The sequence below is a fragment of the Cuculus canorus genome, chromosome 31 (genome assembly GCF_017976375.1).
Source record: "Cuculus canorus isolate bCucCan1 chromosome 31, bCucCan1.pri, whole genome shotgun sequence".
Lineage (NCBI taxonomy): Eukaryota > Metazoa > Chordata > Aves > Cuculiformes > Cuculidae > Cuculus > Cuculus canorus.
In genome coordinates this window covers 794,036-810,315 of record NC_071431.1, presented here as the reverse complement: position 1 = coordinate 810,315, position 16,280 = coordinate 794,036, and the positions used below count along the sequence as shown (strand labels likewise).

The window sequence follows — 16,280 nt, the reverse complement described above, 5'->3', positions numbered from 1 at the left end:
CGGTATGTAAACACTTTTACTTCATCTAAAACCATGAGGTTGGAGAAGCAGCCAAGGAAGCTGTGGGGCAGATGTGGCTCCATCCGATGCCCCGGTTTGGAGATGATCGTCTGGGATACCAACCCAAAATGAAACGCTCAGCGCTTTGGCATCACTGAGGATGGGAAGAGAGGCCAAAAAAAAGGCCGGCTGGGACTTTAGAAGAGAGAAATCCTCCAAAGTGATGGAAATAGGGATGTTTGGGACATCAAGTTGTGTTTGGGGAAGAAAGGAGAGCTTCAGGGACACAAAGCGATCTGAGATCCCTCGCTCCACACCAGGAACCAGGGATAAACTCTCTCCCCTTTAAATGAAGCGGCTGGGAACGTGAATATCAGGGCTCTCTTATCAGCATCAAAAAATGCCACCTGACCATTTTCATAGTCCAGGGAGACTCGGACCCTCCTGGGGACCTGGATCTGATACAGTGGGATACGCTCAAGGGAGGTGAGAGCCCAAAACTGACCCTCACAGAGACCCATTGACCAGAGCTCCATCTCAGGGCTCGCAGTAGTCTCTTCCCTCCTCTTCAGGGACTCCTTGGCCACCCCCACAGCCCAGGAGCCTTTGGGTGTCACCTCTACCTCCCAGCAGCATCTCCCCAAGGTGAGACCCTCACAGCCCAGCACGCAGGGGTCAGTGCCAAACCCCTCAGCAGATGTGTCCTGCTGGACCTCTTCCCACCTCACGCTCCTCCCGTCCGCCGACACGACGAGCTGGGGGTGAGCGGTGGATGGATCCAGGGTCACCTCCACTGCGAGGAGCAGAGAGTAGAGGGTCAAAGGAAACCAAATCATTTTGCATCAGGTTCTGCCTCGCTGCTGGGGCTGAACATGGAGGTCCTGCAGCAGCATCCATCCCGTTGCGTGGGATGCTCTACCTCTGCTGCAAGGGCAGATGTTGACTGCTTTCCCCAACCCGCAGGACTCAGGTGAGCATCAGTAGAAGCTTCCCAAGGGAGCAAGACAACAAGACCCAAGGCAGAGGAGTAGGAGACCCCCAACCTCTTTTTTGGTGCCAAAAATGTCAAACCAGGGGTTTGTTCCCCGAAAATGCTGGTGTGAGGGGCAGAGCTGGTTTTCATGCAGCTTAGGAGCTCCATTGAAAGAAACAAATCCGTCAGGACACCACGGTGAGCGTTCTCTGACTCCTTCTGGTGGCTTTGCCCCTCCTCGTTCATCATTTTGGCCAGAGGTGACAACATCTTCCCCAGAAAACCCTAACTCCTGGCCAATCCCATGTTGGACTCAGCGTTCCCTCAGTCCTTCCCTCTCCCTCACCACCAGGAGATGTGAACTTACTCTTTTCAGGCAGCTCAAACATCAGGATGTCTACAGAGGGGAGAAGAGAGACATTAATTGATGTAACTTGCAGGTATCAGAACAGGTAAGAAAACAGAGAGGTTCTACCGTGCTGAGATCACCCATAGAATTGCAGTAAAATATAATTCATACTCAAAAATATAATTTATACTCCATAAATAAATATAATCTATGCTCGCATGGGCATTGCTCCATCTCCCCACCCCAGCCCGCGCTCAGTACCTTGAAAGCTCCTCAGAGTCTCCTCCAGAGCGATATTTTTCTCCCTGAAGTGACTGATTTTCTTTTCCAGCTCTGGGAGAAGCAGTGGAGGTTGCTGGAAATGCTCCTTTTCAAGCCTAGAGGAGGAGGATGGAATGAGGAGGTGCAGGTGAACCTCCTGAGAGAGAGAGGAAGAGATCCTTTGTGCAAACCCATAGCTTGGAGGAGCCAGCGCAAAGGCTTTAATAAACCTGAAGCACCGTCAGTGATGGGAAGAGACACCTTTGCTCCAAGATGTGTCCACAGAGACACGTATTTGGCCTCTGGGTGAGGTCGAACACAAGGTCCAAGCTCCCCTTCCCTGGGGTGAGAGGAGAAGCTCAAGAAGGCCCATACCTGCTCAAGGTGCCGCTGATGTCCTGGAAGGGAGAGAGGGGAGAGGAAATTTGGTGAATGGGTCTTGGTAGCGAAACGTCTACTGAAATACCAACAGTGTGGGTTTGGCTGCACTATTGGGCAAGACTCAGAGCCAGAAAATAGCCCAGATCCAGGTGGTGGTGACCTGGCTCCATTCCCGTCTCCCTCACCTGCAGGAATTTGCTTTCTGGCTCCTGGCACTTCTCCTCCATCTCCTGGATCAAGGTATCCAGACGAGAGATCTCCTTCGTCAGGCAGGTGATGTTTTCATCCTGCGTCTTCTCAATGTCCTTCTCCAGGTCCCGTAGCTGAGCCAGCAGGTGACGGGCATGGTCCTCCAGGAAGAGCCGTAACCCTTCGAACTTGGAGAAAACCCTCTGGCGCTCAGCTTCGGTCTTCTCCTGCAAGGTTTGGACACAAGAAGGGAAAAAGAGGGTGGAGAAGGATGCAGAAAAGTCCTACGCTTCCCGGTGACTGCAGACATAGAGGCAGTGCCTCAACTATCAAGGAATCATAGAATAGTTTGGGTTGGAAGGGACCTCAAAGCTCATCCATTCCCAACTCTTTCAGCTTAAAGTCATTCCCCTTCATCCTACCCCTGACCTAGACCCCCTCCACAGCTTTCCTGGAGCCCCTTGCCATACTGGAAGCTACTAAGGTCTCCTTGATCCTTCCCTTCTCCAGGCTGAACAACCCCCAACTCTTCCAGCCTGTCCTCATACGGGAGGTGCTCCAGCCCTGGGATCATCTCCATGGCCTCCTCTGGACTCGCTCCAACAAATCCATGTCCTTCCTGTGCTGAGGACTCCAGAACTGGACAGAGGGTGCCAGGTGGGGTCTCACCAGAGTGGAGCAGAGCCTCAGAATCCCCTCCCTCACCTGCTGGTCCCCCTGCTTTGGATGCAGCCCAGGACGTGGTTGGCTTTCTGAGCTGTGAGCGCTCATTGTTGACTCACGTGGAGCTTCTCATTCACCAACACCCCAAGTCCTTCTCCTCAGGGCTGCTCCCAATCCGTTCTCCACCCAGAGTGAAACAACCCACCCAACACCTGCTTTGCATTCAGCGATTAAGGTCCTGGCAGAGCTCCAGGTTCTGCCTGTGGGTTTTTCCTACCGTGCAGTGAAGGCTCTGGTTTGATACCTCGAAAGAGATCTCAGCCCCAAGGCGGAGTACGACCATTTCCCACCCAGCACCTCATCTCGATCCAAAGAGACACCCAGACCCCCATCCTTCCTCATTGAAACACTTACTAAACACTCCCAGTTTCTCCTCATTTCAGCCTCTCGAATCCCCAGGAGTTTGCCCCTCTCTTCCTTCACGACTTGCAGATGCGCCTGGATTTGTCCCTGAGGGAAGACAAAATCAAGACTCCATGTGTCCGGAGACTAAGGCAGCCTGAAAAACCTGCTCCGGGAGAGGGGATTGGACCAGGAACACCTCCAGACCTTCTCCTTGTGCCCCTCCTGGTCCAGAAGGGTCTTGAGCTTAAGACCAGGGAGTGCTTTAAATGGAAATAAATGGCACACAGTGGGAAAAGCTTTCTGTGGTCTCAGGTGGATCATTTCTCTGAGATGATTTAACTCTGATGCAGCAAGAAAACACCCCTTTTTTATTGAAAACACCCCTTTTTTATTCAATACACCCCTTTTTTATTGAAAACACCCCTTTTTTATTGACTGATGCTGGTGGAGAGAACATCTTGGGATCAGCGGACACCCGGTCGCACCACAGCCAGACAAAGGCTTGGATTTCACCACAGGGAAGAGAGGATGGAGACCTCAGACCTTCAGCCCCAGAGCCTCAGGTTCTCGGATGAGAACTGAGACAGCAGAAGCACTCGTGCGTGGTCTCCGCTGTCATTTTGAAACGGGACGGTTCGCTCCGGGGAAGGAGCAGAGGCAAAACAAGAGGGGACACAACATTTCAGCCCCCAGCCTACTGCCTTGGGTGGGGGTAAGAAGCTTCTCAGCCCCATGATGGTGTTCTCCCAGGGGTACACCAAGCCCTGATGGTGTTGGTCTGGCTCCCAGGACAACCTGGAGGGAAATCCCCTCTTTACCTTGTATTCTTGGACAGCATCCCGCACGGGAAGCATCGTGTGAGAGCGGTGTGCTCGGGACTCCCGGCAAATCACGCAGATGAAGGCTTTGTCATCTTTGCAGAAGACCTTCAGAGGCTCCCAGTGCTTCTTGCAACCTTCCTCTTCCACCGTCTCCCCTCTGGCCGCCTGCAAACTCAACCTCTTGGCTATTTCCAACACCCGCGCCAGTTCTCGGCTGGGACGAAGGTTTCTCTCCGGTGCCGTCTCCCGGCACTGCGGGCAGGAGAAATTCACCGTGGACCATTCCCAGCAGCGAGTGATGCACGCCCGGCAGAAATTATGACCGCAGTGGATGGAGACGGGGTCTCGGAAATATTCCAGGCAGATGGGGCAGGAGGCTTCACTGGGGAGCTCAGTGGTGGGGCTCAGCGCAGCCATGGGGACCTTGGTGCAAGCTGCAAGACGGTGGCTGCTTTCATTTTCCTCCACGCAAGGGAAAGGCGTTTCCCTTCCTGCCACCCCCAGAGTGGGCAGAGCCAGAGCTGAGTTTGGGTTGGAAGGGAGAGAAAAGGTGATGGACAAAGTCCTCCTGGTTGCACCCTCCAGGATGGTCCCCATTCCCAAAAGGATCTGCTCTCTGCATGGGTTTTCAGGTACCCAAAGCCCAGCAGGGAGGAAGGATGGGTAAAGGGAGCTTTGTCAAGCCTGGTGTGTGAGACCCTCATCCTGGAAGGGGGCAGGGCAGGAGAGCAAAGAGGATTTGGGGAGGGGGCTTGGCATGGAAAAGATGGGGAAGAGCACCTATGGAAAAGGTGAGGCTGAAGAAAGCTCGGGAAGGAGGCTGAGTGATGCAGGGAGGGTGAAGCAGGAGGAATGAAGACAGAAGTGGAGGCTGAGGGGCACCCACGTGGAATGGGAGAAGGGTCCCAGGATGGGAAGAGCGCCTGTTTCTCTCCTTGGCAAGAAATAAATGCTGCTGTCACGCAGGGGGACAGCCTCACCTCTGCAAGCGGTGCCTGAGGTGGAGGGAAAAGAGAGAGGCAGGAAATGGGACCCCATCCAACTCCTCTAATCCTGGGAAACTTGCAGCCACCCACATCCCCCCCTTCCTCTGCTAAATCCTCTCCCTCCAGCTTCAACCCCACCTTCTGCATTGCAAATGAGGATCAATTCCCAACTCCTGGCTCATCAGGTGGTGCTTCTCCAGGTCCTGCCAGGCGCCAACCCCCCAGGGATCCCATTTCCAGCACAAAAGAGACAGGATGCCACAGCCAAGGGCAACCTCATCCCCTTGTTCCCTGCTGGGAAGAGCAGCACTTCCTCCTTACATCCCTCTGGAAAGGTTTAATCTACACTCTGGGGGCTTTGAACTTCTTTAACCGTTGAACCACCCTCTTACGCTGAGCCATTGGTAGCTCTGCCCATCACCATCCCGGCATCAACTAGGTTGAAAACAAAGAATCCTTTCCCAAACGGACCTGGGTTTCAGTTCCCTCACCTGGATGATCCCCTACAAGCAAAACCTGCAGGAAAAAATCCCCCTTTCCCCGCTCCAGGCTGAGCTTTTTAACCTTGAAATGCTGGGAGAAGAAGACAGGAGCGAAAACCACACAACCCAAAGAAAGGAGAACACTGAGGTGGGGATGGTTCAGGCCCGATGGTGAATTGTGGTTACCCCCAGCCTGGGAGCAATTAAGCAGAATCCCAGGGAAAAGCTTTAATTACTAATTTTCTTTCTCTCTGGCACAGAGGCATCAAGGAAACACCTTCCTCCTCTTCAAAACAGAGCCACCAGCTCCCTCTTGAGACTGTACTGAAAGATTTTGTCCAACCTAAAGGATTCTGTAACAGCCCCTGTTGATTACCCACAGCCAATTAAGGGCTCATTTGGAGTCGGTTGGCGTTATTTTAACCTGCCTCACGCCCAGAGGGCTTTTACTGCACAGAAAGCTATAACACAAGGCTGCAGTTGTGAAACACCACACCAAGGTCCTCTTTAGGAGCTGGGTTGTCCGCAAAGTTAGATCAAATAAGACAAACCTGAAGGTTTGACTTTGATATCGAGGGAGGTGGACGCACTGAGGTACCCCGTGGTTCACATCTCTGTGGTTTCTTGCTCCTCAAGATCAAGTTCAGCATCATTTGCCTACAGGAAGGCTGGGGAGGGGCTCGTTATCACAGAGTGCAGAGATAGGATGAAGGGATAACCGTCTTCAGCTGAAAGAGGGGAGATTGAGATGAGCTCTTAGGAAGAAACGTGAGGATGAGGAGGCCCTGGCCCAGGTCGCCCAGAGAAGCGGTGGCTGCCCCATCCCTGGAGATGTTGAAGGCCAGGTTGGATGGGGTTTGGAGCCCCTGACCCAATGGGAGGTGTCTGTGTCCATGGCAAGGGGTGGAACTGGATGGGCTTTGAGGTCCCTTTGGACCCAAATCATCCCAGGCTTCTTGACATTAGGAGGAACTTCTGCACCATGAGAGTGGTGAGACCCTGGAACAGGTCACCAAGGGAAGCTGTGGCTGCCCCATCCCTGGAGGTGTTCAAGGCCAGGTTGGATGAGCCTTGGGCAGCTGATCCAGTGGGAGACATCCCTGCTCTTGGCAGGTGGATTGGAACTGGATGATCTTTAAGGCCCTTTCCAACCCAAACTACTCTACGATTCTATGACTAAATCAACCCTGAACACCAGATTAAGCAAAAAAAAAAAGAGTGCCTTGAGTATGAAACCACAACACCGGTTTCAGTCTGAGTGTTCCTGTGCACGGAGCTTTGCATCAGAAAATCAGAAACCCGTTTGAAAACAAGTAACAGCGGGTGCGTTATTTACTGATGTTCTCCGAAAATGTGTCACTTCGCTACTCAGCCTCAGCCCAGTGCTAATGAGTACCGTTCCTTTTCACACGCAACGGACTTTGGACCCTTCCATGTGCCTGAGGTTGACCATAGAATCATTTGGCTGGAATGCCTGTCATCAGCCCTCTGATGATCCATGGGATTGAGTGGTTTAGGGATGTCTCGTCTAAAAGAATCATAGAATCCTAAAATATCACTTTTTTTTTATCCTCAAAACGTGGTGCCTGAGGGCTGGAGGAAGCTCTGCTGCAGCACGGTGGGACCTTGGCTGAAGGAGAACCCATCTCTGAGGAGCTCGAGTGAAGGGTAAGGCCAATCGTGAAGTTATTTCATTTACAGGGTGGAAGAAAATCCCCTCCCTTCCTTCATCACAGGCAAGCGTGGAGAAAAAGAAAATTAAAGGTAAGAGGGTGAGTGGAAATCGGCTGTTGCTTGGCCCTGGGGAGCTGTGAAAGAAGGGGCGTCCTGTTTAAAAACGGAATCGAAAGCAACAATAAAAGCATTTATGGCTGCACGTACGCACGCAGAAATGAGGACGTGGGCAGAACAGCGGCGAAGGCGGTGGTTGTATACGGTAAATAATCAAGATCTGAAAGAAGCAGCCAAGGATGCGTCTCGGTGGTTTCACCTGAAGAGGGGAAGCTTAAACACAGCAGAGGTTTTGCTTTGGTTCTATTCCCACGGCTGTGCCCTTCAATTAATAAATCACAAGTGCATTTATTAATGAGCGATGAAAGCACGATGATGCCAGACCCCATGGGGAGGTGTGGGACAGAGGCTCCCTCTCAGTTTCCTGGGGTGGTTTGGCTGTAGTTTGGGTCTCTACCAAGCTGGGAAATTATGAAAGATGTTTATTTTCCTTTTAATCCGTTCGCAGCCCACCGGGCTCCCTGGAGAAAGGGGATTCTCCCTTCTCCTCTGCAGTAGTCGCAACTCGGAGAAGACTCGGTGCATCTCAGCAGTGAAACTCCGCCGCCTCTCGCTTCCACCTCCCTCGGGGGCCCGAGCCACCTGCAGGAAGCGAAGCAGCCAACGGGCAAGACCAAGCAGGGTGGAAAACGAAAGCTGCCCGTCGCCCTCGCGCGCCGAGGCGATGGCCGCAGACAGCCCCGCCGAAAGCTTCCACAACGAAGCCTCCTGCTCCATCTGCTTGGGCTTCTTCCAAGACCCCGTCTCCATCCATTGCGGCCACAACTTCTGCCGGGCGTGCATCACGCGCCACTGGGAAGAAGCCAAGGAGAATTTCGTCTGCCCTCAGTGCCAAGAGGCGGCTCCGCAGCGAAACCTGAGACCCAACCGGGAGCTGGCAAAAATCATCGAGATAGCCAAGCAGCTGAGCTTGCAGGCAGCCAGAGGAGGGGCAGGGAAGGAGAGGCTGTGCGAGAAGCATGGAGAAGCTCTGAAACTCTTCTGCGAGGAGGACCAGACCCCCATCTGCCTGGTGTGCAGAGAGTCCCAGGCTCACCAGCTTCATGCCGTGGTCCCCATCGAGGAGGCTGCGGAGGAGCACAAGGTGAGAGGTCTCTGTGTGTGGTGTGGAGGTGAGGGAGAAGGAAAGGAGTGGGATAGGGAGCTGCCCCACGGGATGCTCTGCTTGCAGACACCTGGGGTTGTACCCATTTCCACCTGCTTTCTGCTTGATGGGATGAACATTGGGTTATAGCCACCCTGCCCGCTCTGCACCTTCATCGCTGGTCACCCTGACTGTCTTGAAGCCGTTTCCATATCATCGCTGCATCCTCCTTATGCTGGAAAAGAGCCCAGGAGGTCGTTCACTCAACCTCCTGCTCAAAGCAGGGTCAGCTTTGCTGTCTTGGACATTTGGGGTGCAGGAGACGCTGTGTGTAGATGTACCTGAGAGAATCTGGTTTTACGGCGTCGGCGTGCGAGGCGAGGTGAGGTTTCCCAACACGCCCATGCTCTGGGCTCCAGTTTCACCACACGCATGCGACGAGTGTTGTGAAAACCGACGTTAGTGAAGGGGAGAATCAAGAATTGCTCTCACTCCAGTGGTGTGATGTAGTCTCAGTGCACGGTGGTGATGGAGGGGATGGAGAAACGGACCTGTGTGAACCTCATGAGGCTCAACGAGGCCAAGCGCAAGGTCCTGCACCTGGGTTGGGGCAATCCCTGGCTTCAATCCAGGATGGGGGATGATGCGATTGAGAGCAGCCCTGAGGAGAAGGACTTGGGGATGCTGGTTGATGAGAAGCTTGACGTGAGCCAGTAACGAGCGCTCACAGCCCAGAAGGCCAACCGTGTCTTGGGCTGCATCAAAAGCAGCGTGGCCAGCAGGGTGAGGAAGGGGATTCTGCCCCTCTGTTCCTTTCTTGGTGTCCAGTTCGGGAATCCTTAATATAAGAAGGAGATGGAGCTGTTGGAACGGGTCCAGAGGAGGCTACAAGGATGATCCAAGGGCTGGAACACCTCCCATATGAGGACAGGCTGAGAGAGTTGGGTTTGTTCAGCCCGAAAAAGAGAAGGCTCCAAGGAGACCTTAGAGTGGTCTTCCAATACCCGAAGGGGCTACAAGAGAGGGAATGGGTATAAACCGAAATAGGGCAGATTTAGACTGGGCGTGAGGAGGAATTTCTTCACGATGAGAGTGGGGAGGCCCTGGCCCAGGTTGCCCAGAGCAGTGGTGGCTGCCCCATCCCTGGAGAGGTTCCAGGCCAGGTTGGATGGGCCTTGGGCACCTGATCCAGTGGGAGGTGTCCCTGCCCATGGCAGGGGGTTTGGAACTGGATGATCTTTAAGGTCCCTTCCAACCCAAACTATTCTATGATTCTATTTCCCGCTGATTTCGTTCTTTGCTTGACTATTTTCCAACCTATGCCATTAGTTTCGCCCTGGCTGTTGCAGAAAGCAACCTCTTCTGGCTGCCCTGCTCTCCCAAAAATTAGAGTTTATGAATTAAACCAGAGCCAGACTATTGTGTTATTAAACAGAGAAGAATCTGATTTGTAGGAGATGAACCCGGATAGAGGGATGAACCCGTGGGAGGAATAGAATGCATCACAAGGTGTTTCTACTCCACTCAGGAGAAATTCCAGGCTCACATGCAGATGCTGAAGGACAGGAGAGAAAAGCTGTGGGGACTGAAAACGGCTCAGGAAGGAAAAAGCCTGGACTTCCTCGTAAGTGCCGACCCCGGGGTGGCAATGGCTCTCTGCCTTTCCTTCTGGTTCTCTCTCTGGCCATGGTGATGGGTATGGAGAGACGAGATGTGCCATGATCAAAGACTGTGTTCCATGGTCCCTTGCACGTGCATGGGAATGTCCTCAATGCCATCGAGCAGTGACAACAGCGGTCCCAAGGGTGGATTAAAAACATTCCAGTTTTCCCCATGTCTCCTACTCCTTGTAGGTCTTAAAAGGCTGGGACCATGTGTTGGGTTTTTCCAGGTTATCATTGACCTTTTTCTTCCTTGGTTTGCTCACACATATCCCGATTCCCCCTGGTAATACCTACAGAAAACGGGAATCACGCAATTACTTCTCTCTTGCCTCGTTTTCTTTTTCCCCGACTTCTTTTGCCAACAAATCTCTTTCTGGTTTTGTTTTGTATCTTCCCCTGTCCAAAGGTCTGGGTACAAAGTTTATAATCCATGGGAAATTTCCTTTGCGAGCAACTGCAGCCGAGAAACAGCAGAAAAAAAAGTCTTAATTATCCCTCTGCTCTGCAGCGGGCACAGGAATTTATGGATGTGCTATAAATCATCGTGTTATATCATCTTCATTGCAATTATTTCCCAACCATTTCTGCCTCCAGCCCTGCGTCTCCCTTGCGTGCGTTGGTTCTTGTTGCAGGAACAAGTAGAAACCGAGAGGCAGAAGGTTGTGTCGGAAGCCAAGGAGCTGCACCAGTTCGTGGAGGGACAGGAACGTCTCCTTTTGGAGCGGCTGGCCAAGCTGGACCAGGAGATCATGAGGAGACAGGAGGAAACCATCAACAAGCTCTTGGAGGAGATCTCCTCCATCGACAAGCAGTTCTGTGAACTGGAGGAGAAGTGTCAGCAGCCAGCGTGCGAATTCCTGCAGGTGAGACCTTGAACACCACTGGCGCCACCAATCCAGGAGTCAAATTAGCTCCAAATACTCCTTTAAAAATGGATCTTTCAATGCTTTTCTTTATAAAATTACTTTCTTCAATGATCACAAGCGTGGCCCAAGTGCCCAGCTGAGTGTTTTAAAGCAACCGCTGGGAACGGAATCCACCCATCTGGTTGTACATGTCTACATCCAAAACAATTGTCATGGAATCATGGAATGGTTTAGGTTGGAAAGGACCTCAAAACCCATCCAGTTTGACCCCCTGCCATGAGCAGAAACACCTCCCACTGGATCGGGTTGCTCTGAGCCCCATCCAACCTGGTCTTCAACACCTCCAGTGATGAGGAAGCCAAAACTTCCCTGGGCAACCTGGGTCTCTCTCTCTTACAGGAGAACATTTCTGCCTAAGGTCTCATCTCAACCTCCCCTCTTTCAGCTGAAAACTGTTCCCCCTCATCCTATCACTGCCCAAGGACAGCAACAGTCTGGGTTCCTTTGTATGCAATGGAGAAACAGCAGGCACTCGTCTTTAGAGAGTCACCCAAACCCATCCCTTGAGCTCATCTCTAGGCTCTGGTTGGTTCTGATTTAGGACATCCAAATAGGCATTCGCAGTAAGAACACCCATAGCAGAAGAGCAGGGACATGAAAAGTGGTGGGTGATGGCCGATAACAGCAAGGACCTGCTCATTGAGTGATCCTGCCATGACCTCAACTCTCCAGCAGAGAGGGGTTTCATTTTAGACCCCTAATTTAGACGGAGAGTTGCCTGAGTTCATCCCACTGCCACGCGGTGACTGCTCATTGTTCACTATCGGGTTGACTTTGCTCTGACCTAACGCTCCTTCTCTCATCTTTCCTTTGTAGGACAGCAGAAACATCTTGAGCAGGTTGGCGGCTCCTTTCACGTGTTCTTGTGATGTTCATGTCATTTATCTCTACGGTGGTGACACTGACAGACTCCAAACCCCCATCCCCATACGCTAGGGACTGTGTAGACACATTGGAGATGACTAAGACACCACAAAAGGTCCAAGTAGGATGCTGACGACCAGGCAAAATATCAGATAGGATGATGGTACCTCCAGCTCTGCTGCAGCTTTTCCTTTAAGGTCCATCCAGAACAGTTCTTGGAGATCTGAGCTTCCTCCCTGCCCTTGTGGACTCATCATCAACAGCGAACCAGCAGCTAAAAACGTGTGGAGGTTTAAACATTCCAGGTGGAAGGGAATCCAGTATGAACTTCCAACCCTTTGACGGACCATTTCGTGTCCTCTTTGGACATGGATTAAGAAGGTGCATTACTGGAAAGACAAAAGTAGACCAGAAAAGGCACCTTTTACCGCCTGCATTTCCCTCGAAGGAGAGCACTGCTGGTCATGATGGAAAGCCTTCACCATCCAGGGACTCTTCTCCTTGGGAACAACACAGATACGTGGCCTGGGTCAGCAAAATTATCTCTGGGACCTCATTGATGACTATCCTAAGGTCAAGTCATCGATCTAGTCCTACTATTACTTAGTTCTTCATAATCCGTTGAGAATCAATCAGTGCATAATGACAGTTATAAGTGAAGGAAACACTATTAGGAAGGTCTTCTCTCTTTCCAGGCTGGAGAAGGATGGTGACCAGGCACCAGCAGAGATGTCACCTGAGCTGGGAGAGGAACCCATCGGCCTTCCTCAGAAGAATATTGCCCTCAAGGAGATGCTGATGAAATTTCAAGGTACAGAGAAGCTGGGGAGGAGAGGGTTTGAGGTCGTGTTAGGTCTCTCTGCGGGAGCTCCAAGGAAAGAGATCTCAGCTAGGTAGAAGGCCTGGAGAAACGTTGTGGAGAGATACTTCCAACATACCCTGCGGAGCTGCAGCCATGTTAGCATAGCAAGAAGTGATTCCTCTGGTTGATTGCATGAGAGAGGGTGAGTTTGCCTTCTGGCAGAGCTTGGGGAGTGCAGGAAGCTTTGGGGCACTGAGGGGCCTCACGTAGGGTCAGTGGCACCTTTGGAAAGCACCTCTCTGAAGGAGAATACAGACAAAAATTGCCAATATTTCCACCTGGGAACTTAAAAAGAGAAAGTCATGGGACACCTGAGGCTTTCTTTCCTCTTTCTGGAAGAGGAGACTCCCAGCAGATACACCGACATTCCAAAGCCTTACACTCACTCTAGATTATGTCCCTTTATGACGACGTCTTTTTGACTCTTCCAGTCTTGCTTGTGGGCATAAAACCATCCCTGCTCTGCTCCAGCAAACAGGGGTTGGAAGCTGAAGCATCCTAAGGTTAAACTGGGGGAAGATGAGGACACCACGACCATGATGTCCTTGAGGAGTGAGGTGTACCGTCACGGTCATCTTCTATCTGTCCACAGTAAGTTTGACGCTGGATCCAGAGACGGCGCATCCCCGGCTCGTCCTGTCTGAGGATCGCAAGCGCGTGAGATGGGAAGACACTCGCCAGCCCGTCCCCGACAACCCCAAGCGCTTCGACTCATCGCGCTGCGTCCTGGGCTGCGAGGGTTTCAGCGCGGGGAGGCATTACTGGGAGGTGGAGGTGGGCGAGGGGGAAGCTTGGGCTGTTGGGGTGGCCAAGGAGTCGGTGAAGAGGAAAGGGCGGATCAGCGTCAACCCCAAGGTGGGGATCTGGGCGGTGGGGCAGTGCGGGAGCCAGTACCAGGCACTCACGTCTCCCACCATCCCCATCTCCCTGCTTGCTCCCCCCAAAGTGATTGGGATTTACCTGGACTACGAGGCGGGGCGGGTGGCTTTTTTTGACTCCAATAACGAGGCCCCAATCTTCACCTACCCCCCAACATCCTTTGCGGGAGAGCGAATCCTCCCCCTGCTCTGCCTGGGGAGGGGCTGCCAGTTCACTCTCTCCCCCTGACCCTCACGGGACAGTGTCCACCTGAGCCTAGGGAGAACTCAGGGGCTCATCACCCCCGAGATGGCTTTTGGGAGCGTGAAGAATATCCTCTCTGGGATGGAAAATTCTCCTTTCTCCATAGTTTATGTCAACAAGAAGCATCGCTTGGTTCAGAGCTGGAGAGAGAGAGAGGGGCTGCTCTGCTTCCCAACCCCCTGCGACTCTGCCGGATGCTCTGGTGCATCCACGTCCATAAACCCTTCCAAAAACTTCTCTGTGGGAGAGCTGAGCTGAGCACAAGTTGAGCTGGTTCCCAGTTTCTCTCCCTCCGCCCTCTCCAACGCGTCCTTGCAATATGCTGAGCCTGGATTTGGCTCACCGAGCTTTCAGCTGCGTGACTGAGCGTAGATGCTGTAGGCGGTGATGCAAAAGCTTAGAGGACTTCCTGATGGCTTCATGTTTTCGGTGGCAATAATCTAATCTAAGGGTGAGATAGGCAAGACCTTATCTGGTGGAAGGGTACCTTAAATCAACCAAACTACCTTCATCCGTGGTGTGAGCTTGTGTGGGATTCCTGCTTAGTGCTGTGTGATGTCCACGCCTTTGGATGTTGTAAGGAATTGCCGTTCCATGAGCAGCCATCCAACCTATGGTCCCACCAGGGTCAGTGAAGAATGGTGGCAAATGGTCATTTATCTTCTCTAGAAATGCCTCGACGAGTGTGTGCGGGAGTATTCACTTCTCCCATCTGATGGCAGATTGTTGGGATGTAGATGCCTACACTCAAGAGAAATAAATCCTTCCCAAGGCAGAGCTGGCTTTAACCTCTAATTAACCAACAGCTTCTGGCTGAGCTGCTGCCTAATGGATATTTAGGGGAGTAAGGAGGAACCCAGGAGGGGTGGAGGGTGCTCAAGGGAGCGTTTCCCAGCGGATGGAGTCAGTGTTTTCAGATTCTGCCCCTCTACTGGGACACCTCATCTGGAGGATTGTGTCCAGTTCTGCAATCTCCAACATAAGAAGGAGATGGAGATGTTGGAACGGGTTCAGAGGAGGCTACAAAGGTGATCAGAGGTCTGGAGCACCTCCCATCTGAGGACAGGCTGAGAGAGTTGGGGTTGTTCAGCCTGGAGAAGAGGAGGCTCCGAGGAGACCTTAGAGCGACCTTCCAGTACACGAAAGGGGCTACAAGAAAGCTGGGAAGGGGCTGTTAACAAATGGTTGTGGGGATAGGATGAGGGCAAATGGGTATAAACTGGAGAGGGGCAGATTTAGACTGGACACGAGGAGGAATTTCTTCCAAGCCAAGATGCCATTGGCCTTCTTGGCCCCCTGGGCACACTGCTGGCTCGTGTTCAGTTGGGTGTCAACCAACACGCCCAAGTTCTTCTCCTCCAGGCAACTTTCCAGCCACTCTTCCCCGGTCTGTAGCTGCACAGGGTTGTGCCCCAAGTGCAGGACCCGGCGTTTGGCCTCGTTAAACCTCCTGCCGTTGGTCTCAGCCCATGGATCCAGCCGGATCCTTTTGGAGCCTCCCTACCCTCCATCAGACGGACACTTCCACCCACCTTAGTGTCGTCTGCGAATTTGGTAAGGGGACACTCGAAGCCTTCATCTGAGTCATTGATAAAGATATTGAACAGGATTGGACCCAGCGGTGAGCCCTGGGGGGCAGCGCTTGTGACCGGCCTCGGGCTGGAGTTAACTCCGTTTACCAAAACTCTTTGAGCTCAGCCACATTTCAGGCTCTTTTCCATGCAGTGAGGTTGATTGTCTTGAAGTCAGTAGAACTGAACCCCAAAACAAAGGGAAGATGAGCAGCTCCTCGCAGGGCAGAGAATATCCAATAGGGTGCAGGTAGGCACCCCTTTCCCCCATGGAGGTTTCTGTAGTGTAGTGGTTATCACGTTCGCCTCACACGCGAAAGGTCCCCGGTTCGAAACCGGGCAGAAACACCTACCTTTTCTCTCCCCTCGCCTATTACTTTGTTTCGAAGGAATGCTAATTTTTATAAAATACCTCTCTTTTTTAAATTTGTTTACTGCTTTTCTCCTGCTTTCCCTGTCCCTCCCAGGTTTTTGCTTTGGATAAACACTTCTCGCTGCTACTCATAATAAATTACATTCCTAAACGGTAAATAACACCCATAAACATATAAATAATCCCCACTGGTAAATAAAATAGGAGCTGGTGAGCTGCAGGAAGGTCTCAAGTGGCTTTGGGAACTGCAAGGCACTGGCTCAAGTTGCCCAGAGAAGTGGTGGCTGCCCCATCCCTGGAGGGCTTAAAGGCCAGATTGGATGGGCCTTGGAGCAACCTGATCCAGTGGGAGGTGTCCCTGCCCATGGCAGGCGGTGGGACTGAATGGGCTTTGAGGTCCCTTCCAACCCAACCCATTCCATGACTCTCCCCTCACCAGTAATAGTTGTCTTTAATTTCATGGTCTTGGAAACTCTGTGCTGCGGGTGGATGGGCTTTGAGGTCCTTTCCAAT

General features: G+C 52.3%; 2 protein-coding genes and 1 non-coding gene across 6 annotated transcripts; 2 read left to right on the top strand and 1 right to left on the bottom strand.

The window, feature by feature from the left end:
• Positions 1-10: 10 nt before the first annotated feature.
• On the bottom strand, positions 11-4,639 carry LOC104059729 (E3 ubiquitin-protein ligase TRIM7). Its single transcript, XM_054052071.1, has 7 exons — positions 4,040-4,639; positions 3,231-3,326; positions 2,150-2,380; positions 1,959-1,981; positions 1,584-1,699; positions 1,341-1,370; positions 11-793 (listed from the first exon to the last, which is right to left on the bottom strand). The coding sequence occupies exons 1-7, from the start codon at positions 4,637-4,639 to the stop codon at positions 279-281; spliced, it is 1,611 nt and encodes a 536-aa protein (XP_053908046.1). The 3' UTR covers positions 11-278.
• On the top strand, positions 4,585-15,744 carry LOC104059723 (E3 ubiquitin-protein ligase TRIM39). 4 transcript variants are annotated; one of them, XM_054052070.1, is made up of 8 exons: positions 4,585-4,674; positions 7,102-7,178; positions 7,750-8,385; positions 9,914-10,009; positions 10,682-10,912; positions 11,792-11,814; positions 12,535-12,650; positions 13,294-15,742. In XM_054052070.1, exons 3-8 carry the CDS (start codon positions 7,966-7,968, stop codon positions 13,806-13,808), a joined length of 1,401 nt encoding a protein of 466 aa, XP_053908045.1. In that variant the 5' UTR covers positions 4,585-4,674; positions 7,102-7,178; positions 7,750-7,965; the 3' UTR covers positions 13,809-15,742. The 4 variants fall into 4 exon arrangements, with proteins under 4 accessions (XP_053908045.1, XP_053908044.1, XP_053908042.1 ...); XM_054052069.1 differs by lacking the exon at positions 4,585-4,674 and having other exon boundaries at positions 7,065-7,178; XM_054052067.1 differs by lacking the exons at positions 4,585-4,674; positions 7,102-7,178 and adding an exon at positions 7,248-7,446.
• TRNAV-CAC (transfer RNA valine (anticodon CAC)) lies at positions 15,670-15,742 on the top strand. The gene has a single exon. It is a non-coding gene; the product is annotated as a tRNA-Val (tRNA).
• Positions 15,745-16,280: the final 536 nt, after the last annotated feature.